This window comes from Salmo trutta, chromosome 38 (assembly GCF_901001165.1).
Source record: "Salmo trutta chromosome 38, fSalTru1.1, whole genome shotgun sequence".
NCBI lineage: Eukaryota > Metazoa > Chordata > Actinopteri > Salmoniformes > Salmonidae > Salmo > Salmo trutta.
Genome location: NC_042994.1, coordinates 24,452,386 through 24,475,012, shown reverse-complemented (window position 1 = coordinate 24,475,012; position 22,627 = coordinate 24,452,386). Strand labels below are relative to the sequence as shown.

Genomic DNA, 22,627 nt, shown 5'->3' with positions numbered 1-22,627 from the left:
TACTTTAAATGTGTTTTTTTTCAAATCTGTAACTTTCATTTACAGTAAAAAGTGGTGCTCCTGCACTTGAAAGGGTGTTCTAGAATGTAACTGGGTTTTCAGGGATATTTATTTGAATTCCTGAAAGAATGCTTAGTAAAGTGAGTTAAAATAAAAGTTACCAGTTGCAACTGTAGTTGAATTTGACATGGCTGTAATAATTGAGTTACATGTTTTCTAGCCCTTCTAAGAAGTACACATTCATCTGTAGGAGGGGAAAAGAAGGTGAGACATGGTTTGAGTCTCCACATAAAAAGTGATGAGAAGATTCTGTTAGAGATACCACTCACCTAACTCTGCTGACTGGGGAGGAAGCACCACAGAGTAAATAATGTTTCATCTCTTTCCTAGTTATCCGTCACCATGAGTACGGACGCTGAGATGAAAATCTACGGCAAAGCTGCCATATACCTTCGTAAGTCTGAGAAGGAGAGGATGGAGGCACAAGCCGCACCCTTTGATTCAAAGAACGCCTGCTATGTGGCAGACAAGGTGGAGCTGTACCTTAAGGGTCTGGTCACTGCCAGGGCCGACGGGAAGTGTACTGTAACAGTCACGAAACCTGACGGCACTAAGGAGGTAAGCCTGATATGAAAAGTATTCAATTTCAAGTTTGTGTACTCTAATTCTTGTAAAATCTACTAAATGCATCAACAAAGAAATAGAAATGTTTTTTGTAAGCAGAATATACCCTTCAAGTACATCATTTTTATCACTGCTATTTAAAAATGGCATGGATTTTTTTGTTATTGACTAGTAAAAAACCACCAGTTATGTGTCAGTGGGTGATAACAAAGTAGTTGGATTAATGTGGATATGCATTTTGTTACTGATTAAACTTGTATTTAATGAGCAAAAAAGCATTCAGTCATGTCCACTTTGATCTGCATGTAATCTATATGTCTGACTGTTTCAGGAAGGAAAAGAGTTCAAAGATGCAGACATCTATGAGATGAACCCCCCTAAGTACGACAAGATTGAGGACATGGCCATGATGACCTACCTGAATGAAGCGTCTGTGTTGTATAACCTCAAAGAGCGTTATGCAGCATGGATGATCTATGTAAGAGGCCTGCACATACAAACACACACATACATGAAGATAAATAATATACACATAAATGAATGGTAGAAACCAAAAGATATCAATTCAGTAGACCCACATCAGTATACGAAAGTACACCCACATCCTCACATAAATCCAGGTAAAAGTACATCTGATTATGTTAATACTTTAATTTAATTATGCTTTCATCCAGACCTACTCTGGGCTCTTCTGTGCCACGGTGAACCCCTACAAGTGGCTCCCAGTGTACGACGAAGAGGTTGTCAACGCCTACAGAGGGAAGAAGAGGATGGAGGCTCCACCCCATATCTTCTCCGTCTCTGACAACGCCTTTCAGTTCATGATGATTGGTACGATATCTCATGGATGGATGGATGGATGGATGGATCAATCAATCACATTTATTTATAAAATGATTTTTACATAAGCAGATGTCAGAAAGTGCTTATACAAAAACCCAGCCTAAAACCCCAAAGAGCAAGCAAAGCAAATGTAGAAGCACTGTTGCTAGAAAAACTCCATAGAAAGGCAGGACCTAGAGAGGAATCTGTCTCTGAGGGGTGCCCAGTCCTCTTCTGGCTGTGCCGGGTAGAGATTATAAGAGTATATGGCCATTAAGGCCAGATTGTTCTTGAAGATGTTCAAACGTTCATAGATAGCCAGCATGGTCAAATAAAAATCACAGTGGTTGTAGAGGGTGCAACAGGTCAGTACCTCAAGAGTAAATGTCAGTTGGCTTTTCATAGCCGAGCATTCAGAGGTCGAGATAGCAGGTGCGGTATAGAGAGAGAGAGAGAGAGAGGGCGTGAGAGAGAGAGAGAGTGCGGGAGAGAGAGAGAGTCGAAAAACAGCAGGTCAAGGACAAGGTAGCACATCCGGTGAACAGGTTAGGGTTCCATAGCCGGAGGCAGAACCGTTGAAACTGTCGCAGCAGCACATCTAGGTGGACTAGGGACAGCCAGGAGTCATCAGGCCACATAGTCCCTAGGCATGGTCCTAGGGCTCAGGTCCTCAGAGAGAGAGAGAGAATACTTAAGTTCACACAGGATACCAGATAAGACAGACTGACCCAAGCCCTATTCTTCAGTAAAGACTTAAAGGTTGAGACAGAGTCTGCGTCTCTCACATGGATAGACAGACCAATACATAAAAATGTCCACAAGTGCCGATAGATAGATAGATTAAAATATACTTCAGAGAGGTATCTACTATTTTCTAGTCTAGGTAATAACAGTTTGCTGGGAATATCTGATTTCACTACCCTTGAATGGAAAATGTTCAAAAATGAAATTCATGATGATGCTATGAATTAAATAATGTCCCCATAATGTTGCTTGAGTATGATAAGCAATATGTTTTTTGGTTCCAGATAAGGAGAACCAGTCCGTCCTGATTACGTAAGTTGTTTACTAAAATGTCACTTGAGAAAGTGTTTCTATTGTAATAAGTTGGGTCAGTTGGTGTGATGAAATACATGACAATATGAATAGATTAGAGCATTAGGCTATGTGTAATAACGAGTCGATGAAAGGGAATATTTACTTATGTTAGAAAATAGGTATTTTTCAATGCTATTTCTTGGTGAAAGACAATCTGACACACAAACATGTAACTAAAACCCCTCTTTCTCTGTTATATAAACCAGTGGAGAATCCGGTGCAGGAAAGACTGTCAACACCAAGCGTGTCATCCAGTACTTTGCCACCATTGCAGTGTCTGGTGGCAAGAAGGAAGCAGACCCCAACAAAATGCAGGTAGGTTGTTCTTATGTTTGCCTTTTTAACACATTTCAGTTTGGTTTCCTGTGGAAAAAGACATTTCAGTGGTGAATCATGTTCTGAGTAACTTGTGTTTGTCTCAATCAGGGGTCTCTTGAGGATCAGATCATTGCAGCTAACCCTCTGCTGGAGGCTTATGGTAATGCCAAGACAGTGAGGAACGACAACTCGTCTCGCTTTGTAAGTATGAAGGGCAAACTGTGGAAGTTACCTTATATTGGAAAAATATTATTCAGTAGTTCCCTATAGGGATGTCAATAACTGTCCAACAAACTGTAACATTTAAAGGGGTCTATCAAAGTAAAATGTTAGATTTATTTGTTGGCCTATTTCTAATCCCCATGCTCTACTACAGGGTAAATTCATCAGGATTCACTTCCAAGCTGGTAAACTGGCTAAAGCTGACATTGAGACCTGTGAGTTGGTATTGATTGTTTCTCAATGCTTTCCTAAATTCACACAGATTATTTTTTGGAAATCTTATCATTTCGTCACTCACTCACTCACTCACTCACTCACTCACTCACTCACTCACTCACTCACTCACTCACTCACTCACTCACTCACTCACTCACTCACTCACTGCCTTTCTCTCTCAGATCTGCTGGAGAAGTCCAGAGTGTCCTTCCAACTGCCCGATGAGAGAGGCTACCACATCTTCTTCCAGATGATGACAGGCCACAAACCTGACATAGTTGGTACGGCAAAGTAGAGGTTCAGAGGAATTCTTTCCCACCCCCATCTATGGATTATATACAAAATATTCATAATCCACAATATGAATAACATAACAATGATTACATCCAAGGTAACAAGGCATCTAGACATGGGTCAGGTCTCTGAGAAATATCTATCAACTAATGCACTGTGATGCACTAGTCCACAAGTCTCAGTCTTCTCTTTTGATGCTATTCATTATATACTACATGTATCCTTGAGTCCATCTATTGAGTAAAGGAGGGAGAGATACTGTAAAGTAGGACAGAGATTTACCTGACAAGCCGTTCTCCGTTGTCCACAGAAATGGCGCTCATCACCACCAACCCCTACGACTTCCCCATGTGCAGCCAGGGTCAGATCGCTGTGGCCAGCATCAACGACAAGGAAGAGCTGGATGCCACAGATGTGAGTTAAACAAAGGGTTAACCAAACTCTACATATAGAATAGGTAGGACCACCAAACACACTGAATGCGCTGTGAAAATCCAACTTGGTGGCAGCTGGGAATTTTCATGTATTTTTTGTTTGATTCTAAATGCCTTATGTTAGTTAGACATGTGCCTCAAGGAACTCTTCATGCCTTCACACTTCGCCTTGAGGCACATACATGTAAGACATCCACAAGAGAGCGCCACTAAGTGCCCTGTGGAACTGTGTAAAACTCATTTTGTGCTGTCATTGACTAATGTGTTGGCCAAGAGTCAAATCTATCTATCCCATTCGTTCTGGAGTGAGCAGTACAGAACTGTAGTGTAACTGTTCAAACTATGGTTCAGTTCATCACTTTTATACTTCCTCTTTAATGCCAGGATGCCATTACAATTCTGGGCTTCACTAATGATGAGAAGATTGGCATCTACAAGCTGACAGGAGCTGTAGTGCACCATGGCAACATGAAATTCAAGCAGAAGCAGCGTGAGGAGCAGGCCGAGCCAGACGGTACAGAGGGTGAGTCCCACTCATAGATATACAATATGTAGAACATTAGTCCCATTCCCAGACGCCAACATAGAAATAGAACACCTAAGACAGACAGTGCCACATGAAAATCAATGCAGTGGTCTAAGGCATCAGAGTGCTTGAGGTGTCACTACAGCCCTGGGTTCGATCCCAGGCTGTGTCACAGCTGGCCGTGACCGGGAGACCCATGACGCGGCGCATAATCGTCCGGGTTAGGAGAGGGTTTGGCCGGCCGGGATTTCCTTGTCCTATCGCACTCTAGCGACTCCTAGCGGTGGGCCGGGTACCTGCAAACTGACTTCGAATGCCAGCTGGATGGTGTTCCTTTCGACACATCCGGGTTAAGTGAGCAGTATGTCAAGAAGCAATGCGGCTTGGCAGGGTCTTGTTTCGAAGGACACATAGCTCTCGACCTTCGCCTCTCCCGAGTCCATAGGGGAGTTGCAGCGCTGGGACAAGACTGTAACTACCAACTGAATATCACGAAATTGGGGAAAAAAGGGGTAAAAAAAATTGGAAAGAAAATAATGATATATATATATATATATATAAACAAAAGTAAGCCAGGCAGGAGATCATTTTTGGAGACCAAATTCCCACCTCCAGAAATTATTTGAAATGATGGATGAGGGTGAATCAAAACCTAAACCACAAAGAAGTTAGCCAAACTGTTTTGTCAGTGTGACACCAGAAAGCGATCTTGTGTCCCTGAGTCTGTTGTTTCTCTCTCCAGTGGCTGATAAAATTGGCTACTTGCTGGGCCTGAACTCAGCTGAGATGTTGAAGGCTCTGTGCTACCCCAGAGTGAAGGTCGGCAATGAGTATGTGACCAAGGGACAGACCGTGGCTCAGGTAAGACTGCTAAACACAGCATCTACCATTTTCTGAGCACAGGAATTTTCATGGAGATGAGTGGTATGCTTTTTATGAATAGTATTGTTGTTTTTCCCAAGCTCGTATCACCTTATCACCAGACACGGTCAATAGCTAATGTATTAATTTGAGGTATTATCATTGCAGGTTAATAACTCAGTCAGTGCTCTGGCCAAGTCCATCTATGAGAGGATGTTCTTGTGGATGGTCATCCGTATCAATGAGATGTTGGACACCAAGAATCCAAGGCAGTTCTATATCGGTGTGCTCGACATTGCCGGGTTTGAGATCTTTGATGTGAGTATGAGACCAGAACAAGACAATTAGTTGTGACTGAGATGGATTACAGCCTTGTATGATGAAATGATGCCTTTTAAAACTCCATCAACAGTACAACAGCATGGAGCAGCTGTGCATCAACTTCACCAATGAGAAACTGCAACAGTTTTTCAACCACACCATGTTCGTCCTGGAGCAAGAGGAGTACAAGAAGGAGGGAATCGTCTGGGCCTTCATTGACTTTGGCATGGACTTGGCTGCCTGCATTGAGCTTATTGAGAAGGTAAGATGTCTGTGAGGATTATAATTGCCCTCAACAGCAACGCTCAAATGGAGCACTGTGTGAGATATTATCAGCATCTGACTATTGAGATCTCAATATGTTTCCTATTATGTGCCTCTAAATGAATATAATCCTACAGTAGCATGTTTACTAAAGGAATAAATGTGATCCTAAATGTTAGTATCACTCATTTGATATACTTTTCTTTCATAAAGCCATTGGGCATCTTCTCCATCCTTGAAGAGGAGTGCATGTTCCCCAAGTCTTCAGACACTACCTTCAAGGACAAGCTGTACACCCAGCATCTTGGCAAAACAAAGGCATTTGAGAAGCCCAAGCCTGCCAAAGGCAAGGCAGAGGCCCACTTCTCCCTGGTGCACTACGCCGGTACTGTGGACTACAACATCACTGGCTGGCTGGAGAAGAACAAGGATCCCCTGAACGACTCAGTTTGTCAGCTGTACGGGAAGTCAGGAGTCAAAATTCTGGCTGCCCTGTATCCTGCTGCCCCACCTGAGGGTAAGACCAGCATCACGTCAAAAGATTTAATTAAGCACTAGTTACAACTCAGACCTAAATGTTCTTTAAAGTCTTTGAATGTATCACAATTTCTCAGGGTTAATCACTGGGTTGATTTACTCATACACTCGGTTAATTTAATCATACAATTAGTCTTATTTTACACAATCTAATTGGCAACATTTGCCTCTAGCTAAGTGTGAAGTTTAATTAGTCTGCTTGCTGAAGATAAGACCCCTCTAGATTTCTTACATACTCTTGTTATTATTCTATTTATTCCACCCACTCTAGGAAATGTACTTTTCTAGTTATCTTTAACTTTTCCCCATTTAAACAGATAAAGCCAAGAAAGGAGGCAAGAAGAAGGGTGGTTCCATGCAGACTGTGTCCTCCCAGTTCAGGGTGAGCTTTTGAAATGTGTATATTCAGTCCTTCAAAAGGTGCATTGATTATCATAAATGATGTCTGAGAAAATGGTTTGTAACTCTCTTACAGGAGAACTTACATAAGCTGATGACCAACTTGAGGAGCACTCATCCTCACTTTGTGCGCTGCCTGATCCCCAACGAGTCAAAGACTCCAGGTACAAGAAATATTGAGTTAAATTTTACATCTCATCAGTACAGACTTTAACAATCCCAATCTTTAACCAGTGTATGCATATTAAAAGAGACTTGTTTTGTTTTACCAGGTCTGATGGAGAACTTCCTGGTTATCCACCAGCTCAGGTGTAATGGTGTACTGGAGGGTATCAGGATCTGCAGAAAGGGTTTCCCCAGCAGAATCATCTATGCTGACTTCAAGCAGAGGTACACGCAAACAAACAACTGCACACACGCACAAACACAGAAAGATTTGCTCCAAGGGTTTTCACAGCATCAGAATTGGTTTACCTTTTATGTAATATAACCAACTTATTACAACTTCACATACTTTAAAACTGTCTTCTCATTCAGGTACAAAGTACTGAATGCCAGTGTCATCCCTGAGGGCCAGTTCATGGACAACAAGAAGGCTTCTGAGAAGCTGCTTGGGTCCATTGATGTGAATCACGAGGATTACAAGTTTGGACACACCAAGGTCAGTCAAATACCCCCAGCAAAAGCTGACAACAAAACACAACTTCAATAATAATTTAAACCTGTACCATATAAAATCTCTCCAGGTGATCTATCCATCCTTTTGTTCTTTCTTCTTCATTTAACTCATGGAAAAGGTGGAAAAACATTGTAGTGTTTTTTTCTTCAAAGTCATACATGACAAGTATAGAAGAGAAACTAAACTCATTGTCATTTGCATTTTGTTATAGTCGTATGGCTGCAGTTATCTGTATCTGTGTACATTATTTATCTACAGTGCCTTCAGAAAGTATTACACCCCTTGACTTTTTCCACATTTTGTTGTGTGAAAAGTTGGGATTTAACTGTGATTTAATTGGGATTTGGTGTCAATGAGCGACACAAAATATTCTAATGTCAAAGTGGAAGAATAATTTGAACGTTTGTAACTAACAATTATGAAAAATAAAACATGATTATGTAAGTATTCAACCCTCTGGGCCAACACATGTTAGACTTACTTTTGGCAGCGATTACAGCTGTGAGCCTTTCTGGGTAAGTCTCCAAGAGCTTTCCACACCTGGATTGTACATTATTCTTTAAACAATTCTTCAAGCTCTGTCAAGCTGGTTGTTGATCATTGCTAGACAGCCATTTTCAAGTCTTGCCATATATTTTCATGCCGATTTAAGTCAAAACTGTAGCTTTGCCACTCAGGAACATTCAATGTCGTTTTGGTTACAACTCCAGTGTAGATGTTTCCTTCTGCTTTGGGTTATTGTCCTGCTGAAAGGTGAATTTGTCTCCCAGTGTGTAACAGGTGTTGTATAGAGGGGACCAAAACGCAGCGTGTTGAGTGCTCATTATGATATTTATTAACTCAAAAATACTAAAAGACAAAATAACAAAAAGCAAACGATCAGAAATACAGTTCTGTCAGGTACAAAGACTAAACAGAAAATAACTGCCCACAAACACAGGTGGAAAAAAACCCTACTTAAATATGATATCCAATCAGAGGCAACGAGGACCAGCTGCCTCCAATTGGAGATCAACCCAAAAAACAACAACATAGAAATAGAAAAACTAGAACTTAAACATAGAAATAGAAAACATAGAAAAACAAAACACCCCCTATCACGCCCTGACCTACTCTACCATAGAAAATCACATCTTACTATGGTCAGGATGTGACACAGTGCATTTTGGCAAGCAGACTGATCCAGATTTTCCTCTAGGGTTTTTGCCTGTGCTCCGTTACTTTTTATCGTTAAAAAAACTCCCTAGTTTTTGTCAACAACAAGCATACCCACAACATGATGCAGCCACCACCATGCTTGAAAAAATGAAGAGTGGTACTCAGTGATGTGTTGGATTTGCCCCAAACATAATGCTTTGTATTCAGGACTTAAAGTACATTTCTTTGCCACATTCTTTTGCAGTTTTACTTTAGTGCCTTATTGCAAACAGGATGCATGTTTTGGAATATTTTTAATCTATACAGGCTTTCTTCTTTTCACTCTGTCATTTACGTTAGCGTTGTGGAGTAACTACAATTTTGTTGATCCATCCTCAGTTTTCTCCTATCACAGCCATTAAACTCTGTTTTAAAGTCACCATTCCCCTCATGGTGAAATCCCTGAGCGGTTTCCTTCCTCTCTGGCAACTGAATTAGGAAGGATGCCTATATATTTGTAGTTACTAGGTGTATTGATACACCATCCAAAGTGTAATCGATAACTTTACCCATCTACCAATAGGTGCCTTTCTTTGCGAGGCATTGGTTAAACCTCCCTGGTCTTTGTGGCTGAATCTGTGTTTGAAATTCACTGCTCGACTGAGGGACCTTACAGATAATTGTATGTGTGGGGTATAGAGATGAGGTAGTCATTAAAAAATCATGTTAAACGCTATTATTGCACACAGAGTAAGTCCATGCAACTTATAATGTGACTTGTTAAGCACATTTTTACTCCTGAACTTATTTAGGCTTGCCAAAACAAAGGGGTTGGATACTTATTGACCGAAGACATTTCAGCTTTTCATTTCAAATTACTTAATTCGTAAAAATGTGTCTAAAAACATAATTCCACTTTGACATTATGGGCTATTGTGTGAAGGCCAGTGACACAAAATCTCAATGTAATCCATTTTAAATTCAGGCTGGAAAAAGTTGAGGGCTGTGAATACTTTCTGAAGGCACTGTACAATAACTAACAACTTAGAAACAACCTATCACATGGTTTGTTTGTAAGCATTACAAAGTTAATGTTTAAATCAATGTAGTGGTGTTGTTCCCCTCTTTTGATTCAACCTTTTCTATCTGTCACCATCTGTGGTTCCATTGACCATGTTAACCTGTGTCTCAGGTGTTCTTCAAAGCCGGTCTGCTGGGTGTCCTGGAGGAGATGAGAGACGAGAAGCTGGCCACTCTGGTCGGCATGGTCCAGGCTCTCAGCCGTGGATTCCTCATGAGGAGAGAGTTTAGCAAGATGATGGAGAGGAGGTGAGGAATAGTAGACATCCTGGCAAAGCTTTCTGTCAACGACCTGTATCTAATGCATTATGATTACATACTGTATATGCTGTGAGTTGTTCAGAATGAGAAAGTACATCTTATAATGGTCTACTAAAGCTTTTGGGTTAATTAATTTAGTCCAGAAATGGATGTAGCAACTAAGGATTCTAGCTTTATGGCTGCAGTCTGGGATTTGGCTGTTCAATTGTCATTTACATGTGTGGCATTTAAATATCCATTCTTGAAGTATATAAAATGCATGAGCTTACAGTAGCATGCATGACCCGTAAGTCCTTGCATCTTGAGAGCTGTCTATGAATTTAAGAGGGGTTACATTTCCCTAGCCCCCTTCCTCAGCTGTAAACAAACAGTGGCAGGTGGTTCTGTTTTGTTGTTCATCTCATCACAGAATGTAGCTTCAAGCATGTCACTCACCATGCCATTCTGTCCTTTCTGTCAACCAGAGAATCAATTTACTCCATCCAGTACAACATCCGCTCATTCATGAATGTGAAAACCTGGCCATGGATGAAGTTGTACTTCAAGATCAAGCCCCTGCTGCAGAGTGCTGAGACTGAGAAGGAGCTGGCCAACATGAAGGAGAACTATGATAAGATGACAGCAGACCTGGCCAAGGCTCTGGCCACAAAGAAGCAAATGGAGGAGAAGTTGGTGGCCCTGACGCAGGAGAAGAACGACCTGGCACTCCAAATAGCATCTGTGAGTGAAAAACGACCCTCAAATGGGCACATTTACACACACATGAATACACACACACAAACACTCTGTAAAGTATGTGGCTAACTCACATTTCTATTGCCCATGTTATATGCTGGATATGTTTCATGAATTTCTATTGATTTTCTCTGACATCTTTCACTAAAGTGAGGCCTCTGATTCTTCCTCCTGTTCTGAAACCAGGAAGGAGAGAGTCTGAACGATGCTGAGGAAAGGTGCGAGGGGCTCATCAAGAGCAAGATCCAGCTGGAGGCCAAACTCAAAGAGACGACCGAGAGGCTGGAGGATGAGGAGGAGATCAATGCTGAGTTGACTGCCAAGAAGAGGAAGCTGGAGGATGAGTGCTCTGAGCTGAAGAAGGACATTGATGACCTGGAGCTCACCCTGGCCAAAGTTGAGAAAGAGAAGCACGCCACTGAAAACAAGGTATTGTGTTTTACCATAGACAGTCTAACCAAAAAATAATCAACTCAAAACATAGCTTAACAGAAATTGAATTCAAGTTGTATTATGGGTGCAGGAAAAATGAAGACACAATAGTAGAATTTCAGTTGTGGGGAACTTCCCATCTAGTGTTGAATCTATAGTGCAGTAATTGTTGACACATTTCTAATCTAAATTAAATGAATGCAATATATAACAAACTAAATCTCCCCTTTATGGTGAAGTATAATTATGTTGTGGCCATTTACAGGTTAAAAACCTGACAGAGGAGATGGCGTCTATGGATGAGAGTGTTGCCAAGCTGACCAAGGAGAAGAAAGCCCTCCAAGAGGCCCACCAGCAGACACTGGATGACCTGCAGGCAGAGGAGGACAAAGTCAACACTCTGACCAAGGCCAAGACCAAGCTGGAACAGCAAGTGGATGACGTGAGTGGAGTTGGACATTTTGGCCATGATAGTATGTAAAATGATATTATCTTAAGTTATTTAGATTTTAACAATATATGTGATTTTATCTTCCAGCTTGAGGGTTCCCTGGAGCAAGAGAAGAAGCTCCGCATGGACCTTGAGAGATCCAAGAGAAAGCTGGAGGGAGATCTGAAACTGGCCCAGGAGTCCATAATGGACCTGGAGAATGACAAGCAGCAAGCTGATGAGAAAATCAAGAAGTAAACACAAACAAATGACTACAGTATTAGCTGCTATAATGGTTGTTCTTGACTAATTATTGTAATTATGAATTAGCATTTCCATGGAGATTCTTACAAACAAAGTGAATGGTATGATACTCTGCCTTAATATCAAACCAAAACGAACTCTGCAATCAACGTGTCTGTGTTTCTTAGGAAGGAGTTTGAGACCACCCAGCTCCTCAGCAAGATTGAGGATGAGCAGTCTCTGGGAGCTCAGCTGCAGAAGAAGATCAAGGAACTCCAGGTACAGTACAGGATATAAGCTCCAGTACAGAAAAGCAAACACCTGAATCATTTCATGTGAAACATTACTCTGGTAGCAAAAAAAAATCCTTGGTGGCTCCTGATGGCTGAGTAGGTTGGAAGGTGATGCTGTTTGCTGGTGCTTCCAAATGTTGTAAAGATGGTGCTTCTTAATATTGTGTTTTTGTTCCTGCATGGAACGCTGTCTACTGAATAAATTAGTGTAACTGTCAATGTTGTAACACATTTATGAAAAATATACGTACTATCTTTATTTTGTGAGGTTCAACTGTTTCAACTGTATTGCAGTGTTGATCCCCCCTGCTCCTGCCCCCTGTTCTAGGCCCGTATTGAGGAGCTGGAGGAGGAAATTGAGGCTGAGCGTGCTGCCAGGGCTAAGGTTGAGAAGCAGAGGGCCGATCTCTCCAGGGAACTTGAGGAGATCAGTGAGAGGCTGGAGGAGGCCGGAGGCGCCACTGCTGCTCAGATTGAGATGAACAAGAAGCGTGAGGCTGAGTTCCAGAAGCTGCGTCGTGATCTTGAAGAGTCCACCCTGCAGCATGAGGCCACAGCTGCCGCTCTGCGCAAGAAGCAGGCTGACAGTGTGGCTGAGCTCGGGGAGCAGATCGACAACCTGCAGCGCGTCAAGCAGAAGCTGGAGAAGGAGAAGAGCGAATACAAGATGGAGATTGATGACCTCTCTAGCAACATGGAGGCTGTCGCCAAGGCTAAGGTGAGTAGTGATGATTTGGTCAAGAAGTGTTGAGGAGGGTCAACTACATTAACATTCAATTGACCTGAAGTTGACAGGAGTCACATATATAAAGTAATGATGGAACATGTTTCACTAACAGGGCAATCTGGAGAAGATGTGCCGTACTCTTGAGGACCAGCTGAGTGAGCTCAAGACTAAGAATGATGAGAATGTTCGACAGATCAACGACATCAGCGGACAGAGGGCCAGACTCCTGACAGAAAATGGTACCATCAACAATGAACAGCAACCCAATGCTTTCCTTCAGTAAAACACAAAGTATTGTGGGCTGTATCCACTTCTTCTGAGGAGCCTCCACTGGTCCACATAGTTTCTACTGTACTATTCACCACCGAACAACATTGCCCTATGATACATTAAAATACATTTTCAATCTTAGAAAACAGAGATGTCATTAACAAGATGTCCCTCTGTCCCTGCAGGTGAGTTTGGCCGCCAGCTGGAGGAGAAGGAAGCCCTGGTGTCTCAGTTGACCAGAGGAAAACAGGCCTTCACCCAGCAGGTGGAGGAGCTGAAGAGGGCGATTGAGGAGGAGGTCAAGGTAAGGGACCCAAGATGGAAAGTTTAGAGCCATTTCTATACATAGACGGTGAATAAACCACCCTCAGAGACTCCTACTGTCTCCCCACCCTCAGAGACCCCTACTGTCTCTCCATCCTTGAAGACTCCTACTTTCACTTGTTTGACTCTCTCTCTCATCTCTTTGCATTTTCTCTTTCTTTCTCACAGGCTAAAAATGCACTGGCTCACGGTGTCCAGTCTGCCCGCCATGACTGTGACCTCCTGAGGGAGCAGTTTGAGGAGGAGCAAGAGGCCAAGGCAGAGCTGCAACGCGGCATGTCCAAGGCCAACAGTGAGGTGGCTCAGTGGAGGACTAAGTATGAAACTGATGCTATCCAGCGCACAGAGGAGCTGGAGGAGGCCAAGTGAGTCGCACACAACAGAAAAACTCAGATATGGTGTGATTGTGAGGGTAGTAGGGGGCTCTGAGAAAATGTGATGTCAACAATATGTATTGTAACATTTGTTTTCGCAACATAAAACCATCCTCTGTTGTCCAACAGGAAGAAGCTGGCCCAGCGTCTGCAGGATGCTGAGGAGACCATTGAGGCGACCAACTCCAAGTGCGCCTCCCTGGAGAAGACCAAGCAGAGGCTGCAGGGAGAGGTGGAGGACCTCATGATTGATGTTGAGAGAGCCAACGCATTGGCTGCCAACCTCGACAAGAAGCAGAGGAACTTTGACAAGGTGAAAATGAATAAACCTTACCATAGGCTGATATTTACTGACTGCTATATGATCAATTGTAGTATAATTGTAGAATATTTCTAATTTAAAACTCTTCATCAATGACTTCTGATGAAAATCCCATGTATTTCGCTAGGTTCTGGCAGAGTGGAAGCAGAAGTATGAGGAGGGTCAGGCAGAGCTGGAAGGAGCTCAGAAGGAGGCTCGCTCCATGAGCACTGAACTCTTCAAGATGAAGAACTCCTACGAGGAGGCTCTGGATCATCTGGAGACTCTGAAGAGAGAGAACAAGAACCTGCAACGTGAGCATTTGGCAGCAATTCTATTTGGCTTATGTTTTATTAGCAAGATGATTTACTGTTAATAAACTGTTATCATGATTCAATGTCAACATGGGAGATTTTCAGTGGATATCGCCAAAGTCTAAACTTCTCGTGTGTGTGTGTGCAGAGGAGATCTCTGACCTGACTGAGCAGATTGGAGAGACTGGCAAGAGCATCCATGAGCTGGAGAAGGCCAAGAAGACCGTGGAGACAGAGAAGTCTGAGATCCAGACCGCTCTGGAGGAGGCTGAGGTACAAACTACAGCTGTTTGATGGGGAAAACAGTGTTACACTAGCCAATGCCAGCTACAGTCCAATGATCCCTGTATTGGAGTTTATTGTAGTCACACTGTATATATAATTCCTACATCCAAATGTATGGAACACAATTGGCCTGACTGCTTCTGTTTGTCCAGGGAACACTGGAGCACGAGGAATCCAAGATTCTGCGTGTGCAGCTGGAGCTGAACCAGATCAAGGGTGAGGTGGACAGGAAGATTGCTGAGAAGGATGAGGAGATGGAGCAGATCAAGAGGAACAGCCAGAGGATGGTTGACTCCATGCAGAGCACCCTGGACTCTGAGGTCAGGAGCAGGAATGATGCCCTGAGGGTGAAGAAGAAGATGGAGGGAGACCTTAACGAGATGGAGATCCAGCTGAGCCACTCCAACAGGATGGCCTCTGAGGCCCAGAAACAGCTGAGGAACGTCCAGGGACAGCTCAAGGTAAAGGGACTGGGACATCAGGTTCAAACACCTGAACATGGAGAGGGATTTGTTTGTGAATCTGTAGAAAAGAATAGAACAGAGGAATTGAATAGATTGAACTATATACTGTAGAAAGGTAGGGATATTGAGTAAATTCTTCCCAATGAACATTTTTACCGCCCATTCTATCACCCCTTCATCCACAAGTCCTAATGAACCTATGTCATTGTGAACCCCAGGATGCCCAATTGCACCTTGACGATGCCGTTCGCGTAGCAGAGGACATGAAGGAGCAGGCAGCCATGGTGGAACGTAGAAACGGTCTGATGATGGCTGAAATCGAGGAGCTGAGAGTTGCTCTGGAGCAGACAGAGAGAGGCCGCAAAGTGGCTGAGACTGAGCTGGTAGACGCCAGCGAACGCGTTGGACTGCTGCACTCCCAGGTATCTGTCAAAAGCCATTTCTAATGAAAATCAACCAAGCATATCGTTTAAACACATCTGGAAATCAACAGTTCTTCCTCTTAGACTTTCATAATTTCAGGCTTGTGCTTGTAGGTTCTTAGTACTACAGATCCCGTCACCGGGACTGAGTTCGACAATAGCCAGTGAAAAATCAGAGCGCCAGATTCAAAACCACAAATCTAATAATTTCAATTTCTCAAATATAGGACTATTTTACACCATTTTATAGATACACTTCTCCTGAATAGAACCACGTTGTCGAATTTCAAAAAGGCTGTACAGCGAAAACAAAACATTAGATTATGTTAGGAGAGTACATAGACACAAATAGCCACACAGCCATTTTCCAAGCAAGCATATATGTCACAAACTCAAAACACAGCTAAATGAAGCACTAACCTTTGATGATCTTCATCAGATGACACTCTTAGGACATCATGATACACAATACATGCATTTTTTGTTCGATAAAGTTAATATATATATCTAAAAACAGCATTTTACATTGGCGTGTGATGTTCAGAAAATATTTGTGACGTTCAGAAAATATATACAGCACTACAATTTACAAAAATACTCGTCATAAACATTGATAAAATATTAAACTGTCATTCAAAGAATTATAGATGAACATCTTCTTTATGCTAACGCTGTGAAAGATTTCTAAATAACTTTACTGGGAAAGCACACTTTGCAAAAATCTGAGTACTGCACTCAGAAAAATACACTACGCAATACAGATACCCGCCATTTTGGAGTCATCTAAAATATTAACCTCTCTAGGGTAGGGGGCAGTATTTGCACGGCCGGATAAAAAACGTACCCGATTTAATCTGGTTATTACTACTGCCCAGAAACTAGAATATGCATATAATTGTTTGATTTGGATAGAAAACACCCTAAAGTTTCTAAAACTGTTTGAATGGTGTCTGTGAGTATAACAGAACTCATATGGCAGGCAAAAACCTGAGAAGATTCTATACAGGAAGTGCCCTCTCTGACCATTTCTTGGCCTTCTACACCCTCTTTATTGAAAACTGAGGATCTCTGCTGTAACATGACACTTCCTACGGCTCCCAAACATGTCAAACGTTGTAAAACATCAATCTTTAGGGCCTTTAGAATGTGAAAATTCAGTAATATTCCAACCGGACGAAACCAGTGTCTTGAAAAACGTTTTGGAACAGAGCTACCTCTCGCGTGAATGCGCGCCAATGAACTGATGGGTCATCAACTTCCCAGCCTTCTTGTTCGATCTCTGTTCGTCATAGACGCCTCAAACAACTTTCTAAAGACTGTTGACATCTAGTGGAAGCCTTAGGAAGTGCACAATGATTACTGAGTCACTGTGTGTTCGATAGGCAATGACTTGAAAAGAGTCCACCCATCAGATTTCCACTTCCTGGTAGGATTTTTCGTCAGGTTTTTGCCTGCCATATGAGTTCTGTTATACTCACAGACATCATTCAAACAGTTTTAGAAACTTCAGTGTTTTCTATCCAAATCAACTAATAATATGCATATCCTAGCTTCTGAGTTTGAGTAGGAGGCAGTTTAATATGGGCACGTATTTCATCCGAACGTGAAAATACTGCCCCCTACCAATAAGAGTTATTAAGAGTCAAACAAATCGTCTTGTTTCCTCCTTCAGAACACCAGCCTTCTGAACACCAAGAAGAAGCTGGAGACTGACCTGGTGCAGGTGCAGGGAGAGGTGGACGACATCGTCCAGGAGGCCAGGAATGCAGAGGAGAAGGCCAAGAAGGCCATCACTGACGTGAGTCCTTGAATTACATCAACTTGATTTGTCCCTAAGGCCAATGATAGCTGGGCTGGTTAAGCACAACAAAGATCTCAGACGTTATGATTGGTGCCAATTGTTGCATGAATTAAACAAACTACTTTTCCAGGCGGCTATGATGGCTGAGGAGCTGAAGAAGGAGCAAGACACCAGCTCTCACCTGGAGAGGATGAAGAAGAACCTGGAGGTCACAGTCAAGGACCTGCAGCACCGCCTGGATGAGGCTGAGAATCTGGCCATGAAGGGAGGCAAGAAACAGCTCCAGAAACTGGAGTCCAGGGTGAGTTATCAGCAGGGTGGATTAGGGTGGACTGAAAGACTGATTGCTGGCAAAGTATTTGATCATGTAAAATACACAGAAGCACTGTTTAATTACTTTTTCTCTCAATGAACCACCTAGATCAGGGGATCCCTAACTTCTTTGCATCGGGGGCCCCTTCATAACATCAGAACGCAACTCTTACATTAGTGTGATAAAAAAATAGCATCCAAGCAGTTTTACTATTACTTCTGCAGTGCATGGTTAGACTAATCAAGTCTCGGACCCTGGTAAAGAACATTATAAAGCTTAAATTTGTCTCTCTTTATGTAGCGTTGTGTTGTCTCTTGTCGTGATGTGTTTTGTCCTATATTTATATGTTATTCATTTTTCATGTTTAATCCCAGCCCCTGTCCCCGCAGAGGTCTTTTGCCTTTTGGTAGGGCGTCATTGTAAATAAGTATGTGTTCTTAACTGACTTGCCTAGTTAAATAAAGGTTAAATAAATACAAAATAAAATACAGTGCAATTATGTTCAAATCAAAAACGTTGGGAATGTGTTACACTTATGTAGTGGAGTTGAGAAGAATTGGAGCCAAGACTTTCAAATAAATTCAAGATATAAAAATGTATTTATCTAGTTGCTTCATTTAGGCTTGGACATTTCTAAACTGCTATTCAATTAATATAATCAATATTAATTATAATAATAAAACAAATAATAATAGAATTTCTGATACATAAACACACATTGATCCAATTTATCTCATAGTAATATTTTATTTACATCTAGTCACGTTTAATTTCTCTCTCCAGAGCGCTATCAGCTACATGTCTCATTCACTCTGCTGCAAAAGGGCCGTTACTAGGGAAGCTAGCGTTGTTATGCGGGGCTACCAGCTAGCACTCTAACGGCTAAATTAGCTTGTAGGCTGGAGGACTTTCATAATTTCATAAAAACATGAAAACATAACATCTTAACAAACATATGTACATACTCCGGAAACATTGCACCATATCCCAGAGTGTTTCTCCATTCGCTTACCTTCAAAATAAATACATCAAAATGTATTCATTTAGCTGCTTTTGTCTTGCTGTTGACTCACTTGACAAACTTCTGTCAACAGCGCGAGCCCATAATTGAAATAATGTCACAACCAGGGTTACCAGGTCCAGATAAAATTTATAGACCAATGACAACACAAAACCCGCCCATAAGTCCTGAAAACTAGCCCCCCCCCAAAAAAAAATAAAATCTACAGCAAGAGAGGAGTTGGTACATTTAAATCATCATTCTTGTGAGCTAATGTGACTGATAAAGGAATTTGAATATGTTGCAAGAGAAAATATAATTATACTCGCCAGGTAATTTTCAATCAATAGATGTTAACTTGTTTGACTTCTATGATTGTCAATAAATCCCTTATGTGTATGTGCATAACTATAGATCATACCAACAGTAGAGTTTGAGGGATGAAAATTGAGAGAACTTTATTTTTTACCTGTAGTCTAATCTGTTACCTTCAGTGTAATGCATTCTCACAACAGATAATTGGCAATTACTATAGAACTGTGACCCTGATCACAATTTTCAACATCAAATTTCAGTAACTAAACATGGTAATTAATAATTGAATAGGAACACAACGCTATTTATTAATTATTTTGCCAGCGCCAGGCAGGCTACACAAGATTTGCAATTACTCCAGTGACGTCATCATTTCAACACATTTATTGTATCAAATGGTAGGCTACAGTACCCTACATAGGCATCGAAATTAATAGGCTAATTACTGTCAGTTTCATTGTGGACTTTTCCCCTTTACAGAGGCACATATTTCCATAACTTCAATCTAAAATGTCCACTCGCGCGCCACTCCAGACCCAAGAACTGTACATGCGTAAAATATGTTGCTTGTTATAAACAAAGCCGACATTAGAACGCTGTTTAAATCACCTCCGACCAAATGTATCTAATGCGCTCTAGAGCGCCTAAAGTCGTTTTCCTGTGCTTTGTCGCCTTATTTCTTGATGCACATCAGTTCTAACGCGTTAATATGTTTTATGGGAAAAGGGTTGAAAATAGGTGTCCCCATAATGACAATCTAAATTGCCTACCTACAACTGGTAAGAAGTTATGACGTGCCTTCACACCCATCTGTCCCTCCACCTCCCCACCACTCAATTCACGTGCCTTCACACCCATCTGTCCCTCCACCTCCCCACCACTCAATTCACGTGCCTTCACACCCATCTGTCCCTCCACCTCCCCACCACTCAATTCACGTGCCTTCACACCCATCTGTCCCTCCACCTCCCCACCACTCAATTCACGTGCCTTCACACCCATCTGTCCCTCCACCTCCCCACCACTCAATTCACGTGCCTTCACACCCATCTGTCCCTCCACCTCCCCACCACTCAATTCAATTCAAAGGGCTTTATTGATATGGGAAACATGTTAAGTTAAAAAAGATATATGTAACCTTTATTTAACTTGGCAAGTCAGTTAAGAACATATTCTTATTTACAATGACAGCCTACCAAAAGGCTATGAGACTCCTTATCACGGCCCGTTGTGATACAGCCTAGAATCGAACAAGGGTGTCTGTAGTAACGCCTCAAGCACTGAGATGCAGTGCCTTAGACCGCTGCGCCAATCGGGAGCTCCTGGTTTACATCTATATATTTTAAAGAAAAATGCTATGGCTGCAGCGATGTAATTTAGAAGTAACCCAAAACCCCGCAACATCGTTTTCAAAGTAGACACATTTTGTTGGAAAACCGCAACATGGCAAACCCTGCTCACATTTAAACAGTGGCCTCCAGTGGTCATACTGGTACTGCTTCATATACCACTAAATGCATGCTAAATTTTATAAAAAGTCATATGTATTACAAATAAAATGGGAATTGAGTTGAAACAATTGGTCATTGTTGTAACACTGTGCCTACCAGTATCCCTGTGAGCCTTCCACACCCGTGTTGTACATTTGAGGGTTAAGAACATAAATAGTGGATTAATAATATTACATTGTATTGTATTGGACCTTCTAATCTTGTTCCACAGATCCTTGGTAGTTTCATCTGTTGTTGCTAGCAAACATAACTAAATGTAAAATAAACAAATGTAAAATTGAAATTGCACTTTGGGAACCACTTGAAAATGACATAGAACAGACAACAATTGTGCCTCCTCGACTGGGTAGAAGACTATACCTCTGTTTAACAATGATTTGTTACATCTGATTCTAGACCTCAAACAAATGCCTAAATGTATTTGTTCCACAAAGGTGCGTGAGCTCGAGACTGAGGTGGAGGCAGAGCAGAGAAGAGGTGTAGATGCTGTCAAGGGAGTCCGCAAGTATGAGCGCAGAGTCAAGGAGCTCACTTACCAGGTAAGAGAAAGTGCATTCTTTACACAGACAGGTTTGTGTATATAACTATGGGACATTGATTCTTTGATCTTCTCCCACAGACTGAGGAGGATAAGAAGAACGTTAACAGACTTCAGGACCTGGTAGATAAGCTGCAGATGAAAGTGAAGGCCTACAAGAGGCAGGCTGAGGAAGCGGTGAGTCACAGACTTAGTCAAATACTCTGAATGCAAACATTCAAGACAAAAAATCCATTACAAAACTTAATGTCCATAAAATGTAGTTTGAAGTAAGTGTTGCTACAGCACATCACTCAACAATGACAATTGATAGTGCAAGTAATTCCTGATGAAATTATACACATTTCTGAGTGCCTCCTATGCCTATGTGTTACCAACTTAAAGGAGAGGGGTTGAATATTAATTTGCTGCACCGGGGGCTGGTCTAGTGATTGTGCTGGAGGCAGCGGTTTGATCCCCCGTTCTGCCACTCACTTTCTCTATCTTCCTGTATACATTGTTATCCTAAATCTGTTATTTTATTTTTAAATACCTTTAATAACAGAATATTAATTTGCTACCTGAAGCATCAAACTTTAAATACTGATGTTCTGCTCTCCCTCTCTTTTCCTCACCCAGGAGGAAGCAGCAAACCAGCACATGTCTAAGTTCAGGAAGGTTCAGCATGAGCTGGAGGAGGCTGAGGAGCGTGCTGACATCGCTGAGACTCAGGTCAACAAGCTCAGAGCCAAGACCCGTGACTCTGGAAAGGTACAGAACTGCTGCTAAACCTGTACCTGACTCATGTTCAGATATGAACACATCAACACCACCTATGATTCAGTCTTCACAGAGGTCAATACTGACCTTTTACACTCAACTGTATTGAAGATCTCTAAGAAGAACATTTCAGGAAGGGCTAAACAATCTAATAAGAGTAATTCAGTTAGTACTTCAACATCTAAAATCCAAGCTGAGCACTGAGCATTAAAGACTTGATCCATTATATTCTATCCAAGTCTATCATGTTCATTATTATTACTGATCCATTATATTCTATCCATATATTTATCATGTTCATTATTATTACTGTTCCATTATATTATATCTTTCTTCTTACAGGGAAAAGAAGCTGCTGAATAAACAAGACCAAAGTATTGAAGATCAAAGTCTTACCATTTTCCTGTGTTGCATAAAATATGATTTTCATGGTGAAATGTTGAGCATTGATTAAAAACATGTGGATCTACATACACTTCCTTTGTGACTGTGGACTTATTACTCAGCAAACAGCTTTTTAATACCATAAAATATTGTACTTTAATTAAAGGAGCAATCTGGGATTCAAACAACAACAAAGTGGTACCCCAACAAAGCGTTCACATCAGCTGAGGGATTAGGCTGGAGAAATGTAAACACTCAAATTAATAGACTGAGCTATGGATCTAAGGACTGACCAGCTA

The 22,627-nt window shown here is 41.7% G+C and overlaps 1 protein-coding gene across 1 annotated transcript; it reads left to right on the top strand.

Annotated features, from left to right (window-relative positions):
- Nucleotides 1–226: 226 nt before the first annotated feature.
- Nucleotides 227–22,419, top strand: LOC115177972 (myosin heavy chain, fast skeletal muscle-like). The gene is made up of 40 exons (XM_029738975.1): nt 227–264; nt 391–618; nt 956–1,102; nt 1,299–1,455; nt 2,475–2,502; nt 2,751–2,859; nt 2,971–3,063; nt 3,239–3,299; nt 3,483–3,581; nt 3,905–4,008; nt 4,413–4,551; nt 5,297–5,415; nt 5,584–5,733; nt 5,828–5,998; nt 6,214–6,517; nt 6,855–6,919; nt 7,013–7,100; nt 7,209–7,326; nt 7,474–7,597; nt 9,945–10,081; nt 10,558–10,813; nt 11,015–11,257; nt 11,526–11,702; nt 11,799–11,944; nt 12,122–12,212; nt 12,555–12,944; nt 13,066–13,192; nt 13,409–13,527; nt 13,716–13,912; nt 14,051–14,234; nt 14,371–14,536; nt 14,685–14,809; nt 14,974–15,282; nt 15,504–15,707; nt 17,380–17,505; nt 17,639–17,809; nt 21,082–21,186; nt 21,267–21,362; nt 21,804–21,935; nt 22,287–22,419. Exons 2-40 carry the CDS (start codon nt 403–405, stop codon nt 22,305–22,307), a joined length of 5,814 nt encoding a protein of 1,937 aa, XP_029594835.1. The 5' UTR covers nt 227–264; nt 391–402; the 3' UTR covers nt 22,308–22,419.
- Nucleotides 22,420–22,627: the final 208 nt, after the last annotated feature.

Coding starts and splice junctions, on each gene's coding strand:
- LOC115177972 (XM_029738975.1), top strand. CDS start 403: ATGAGTACGGACGCTGAGATGAAAATCTACGGCAAAGCTGCCATATAC. Junction 619..955: donor AACCTGACGGCACTAAGGAG/GTAAGCCTGATA, acceptor TGACTGTTTCAG/GAAGGAAAAGAGTTCAAAGA. Junction 21,936..22,286: donor AGACCCGTGACTCTGGAAAG/GTACAGAACTGC, acceptor TTCTTCTTACAG/GGAAAAGAAGCTGCTGAATA.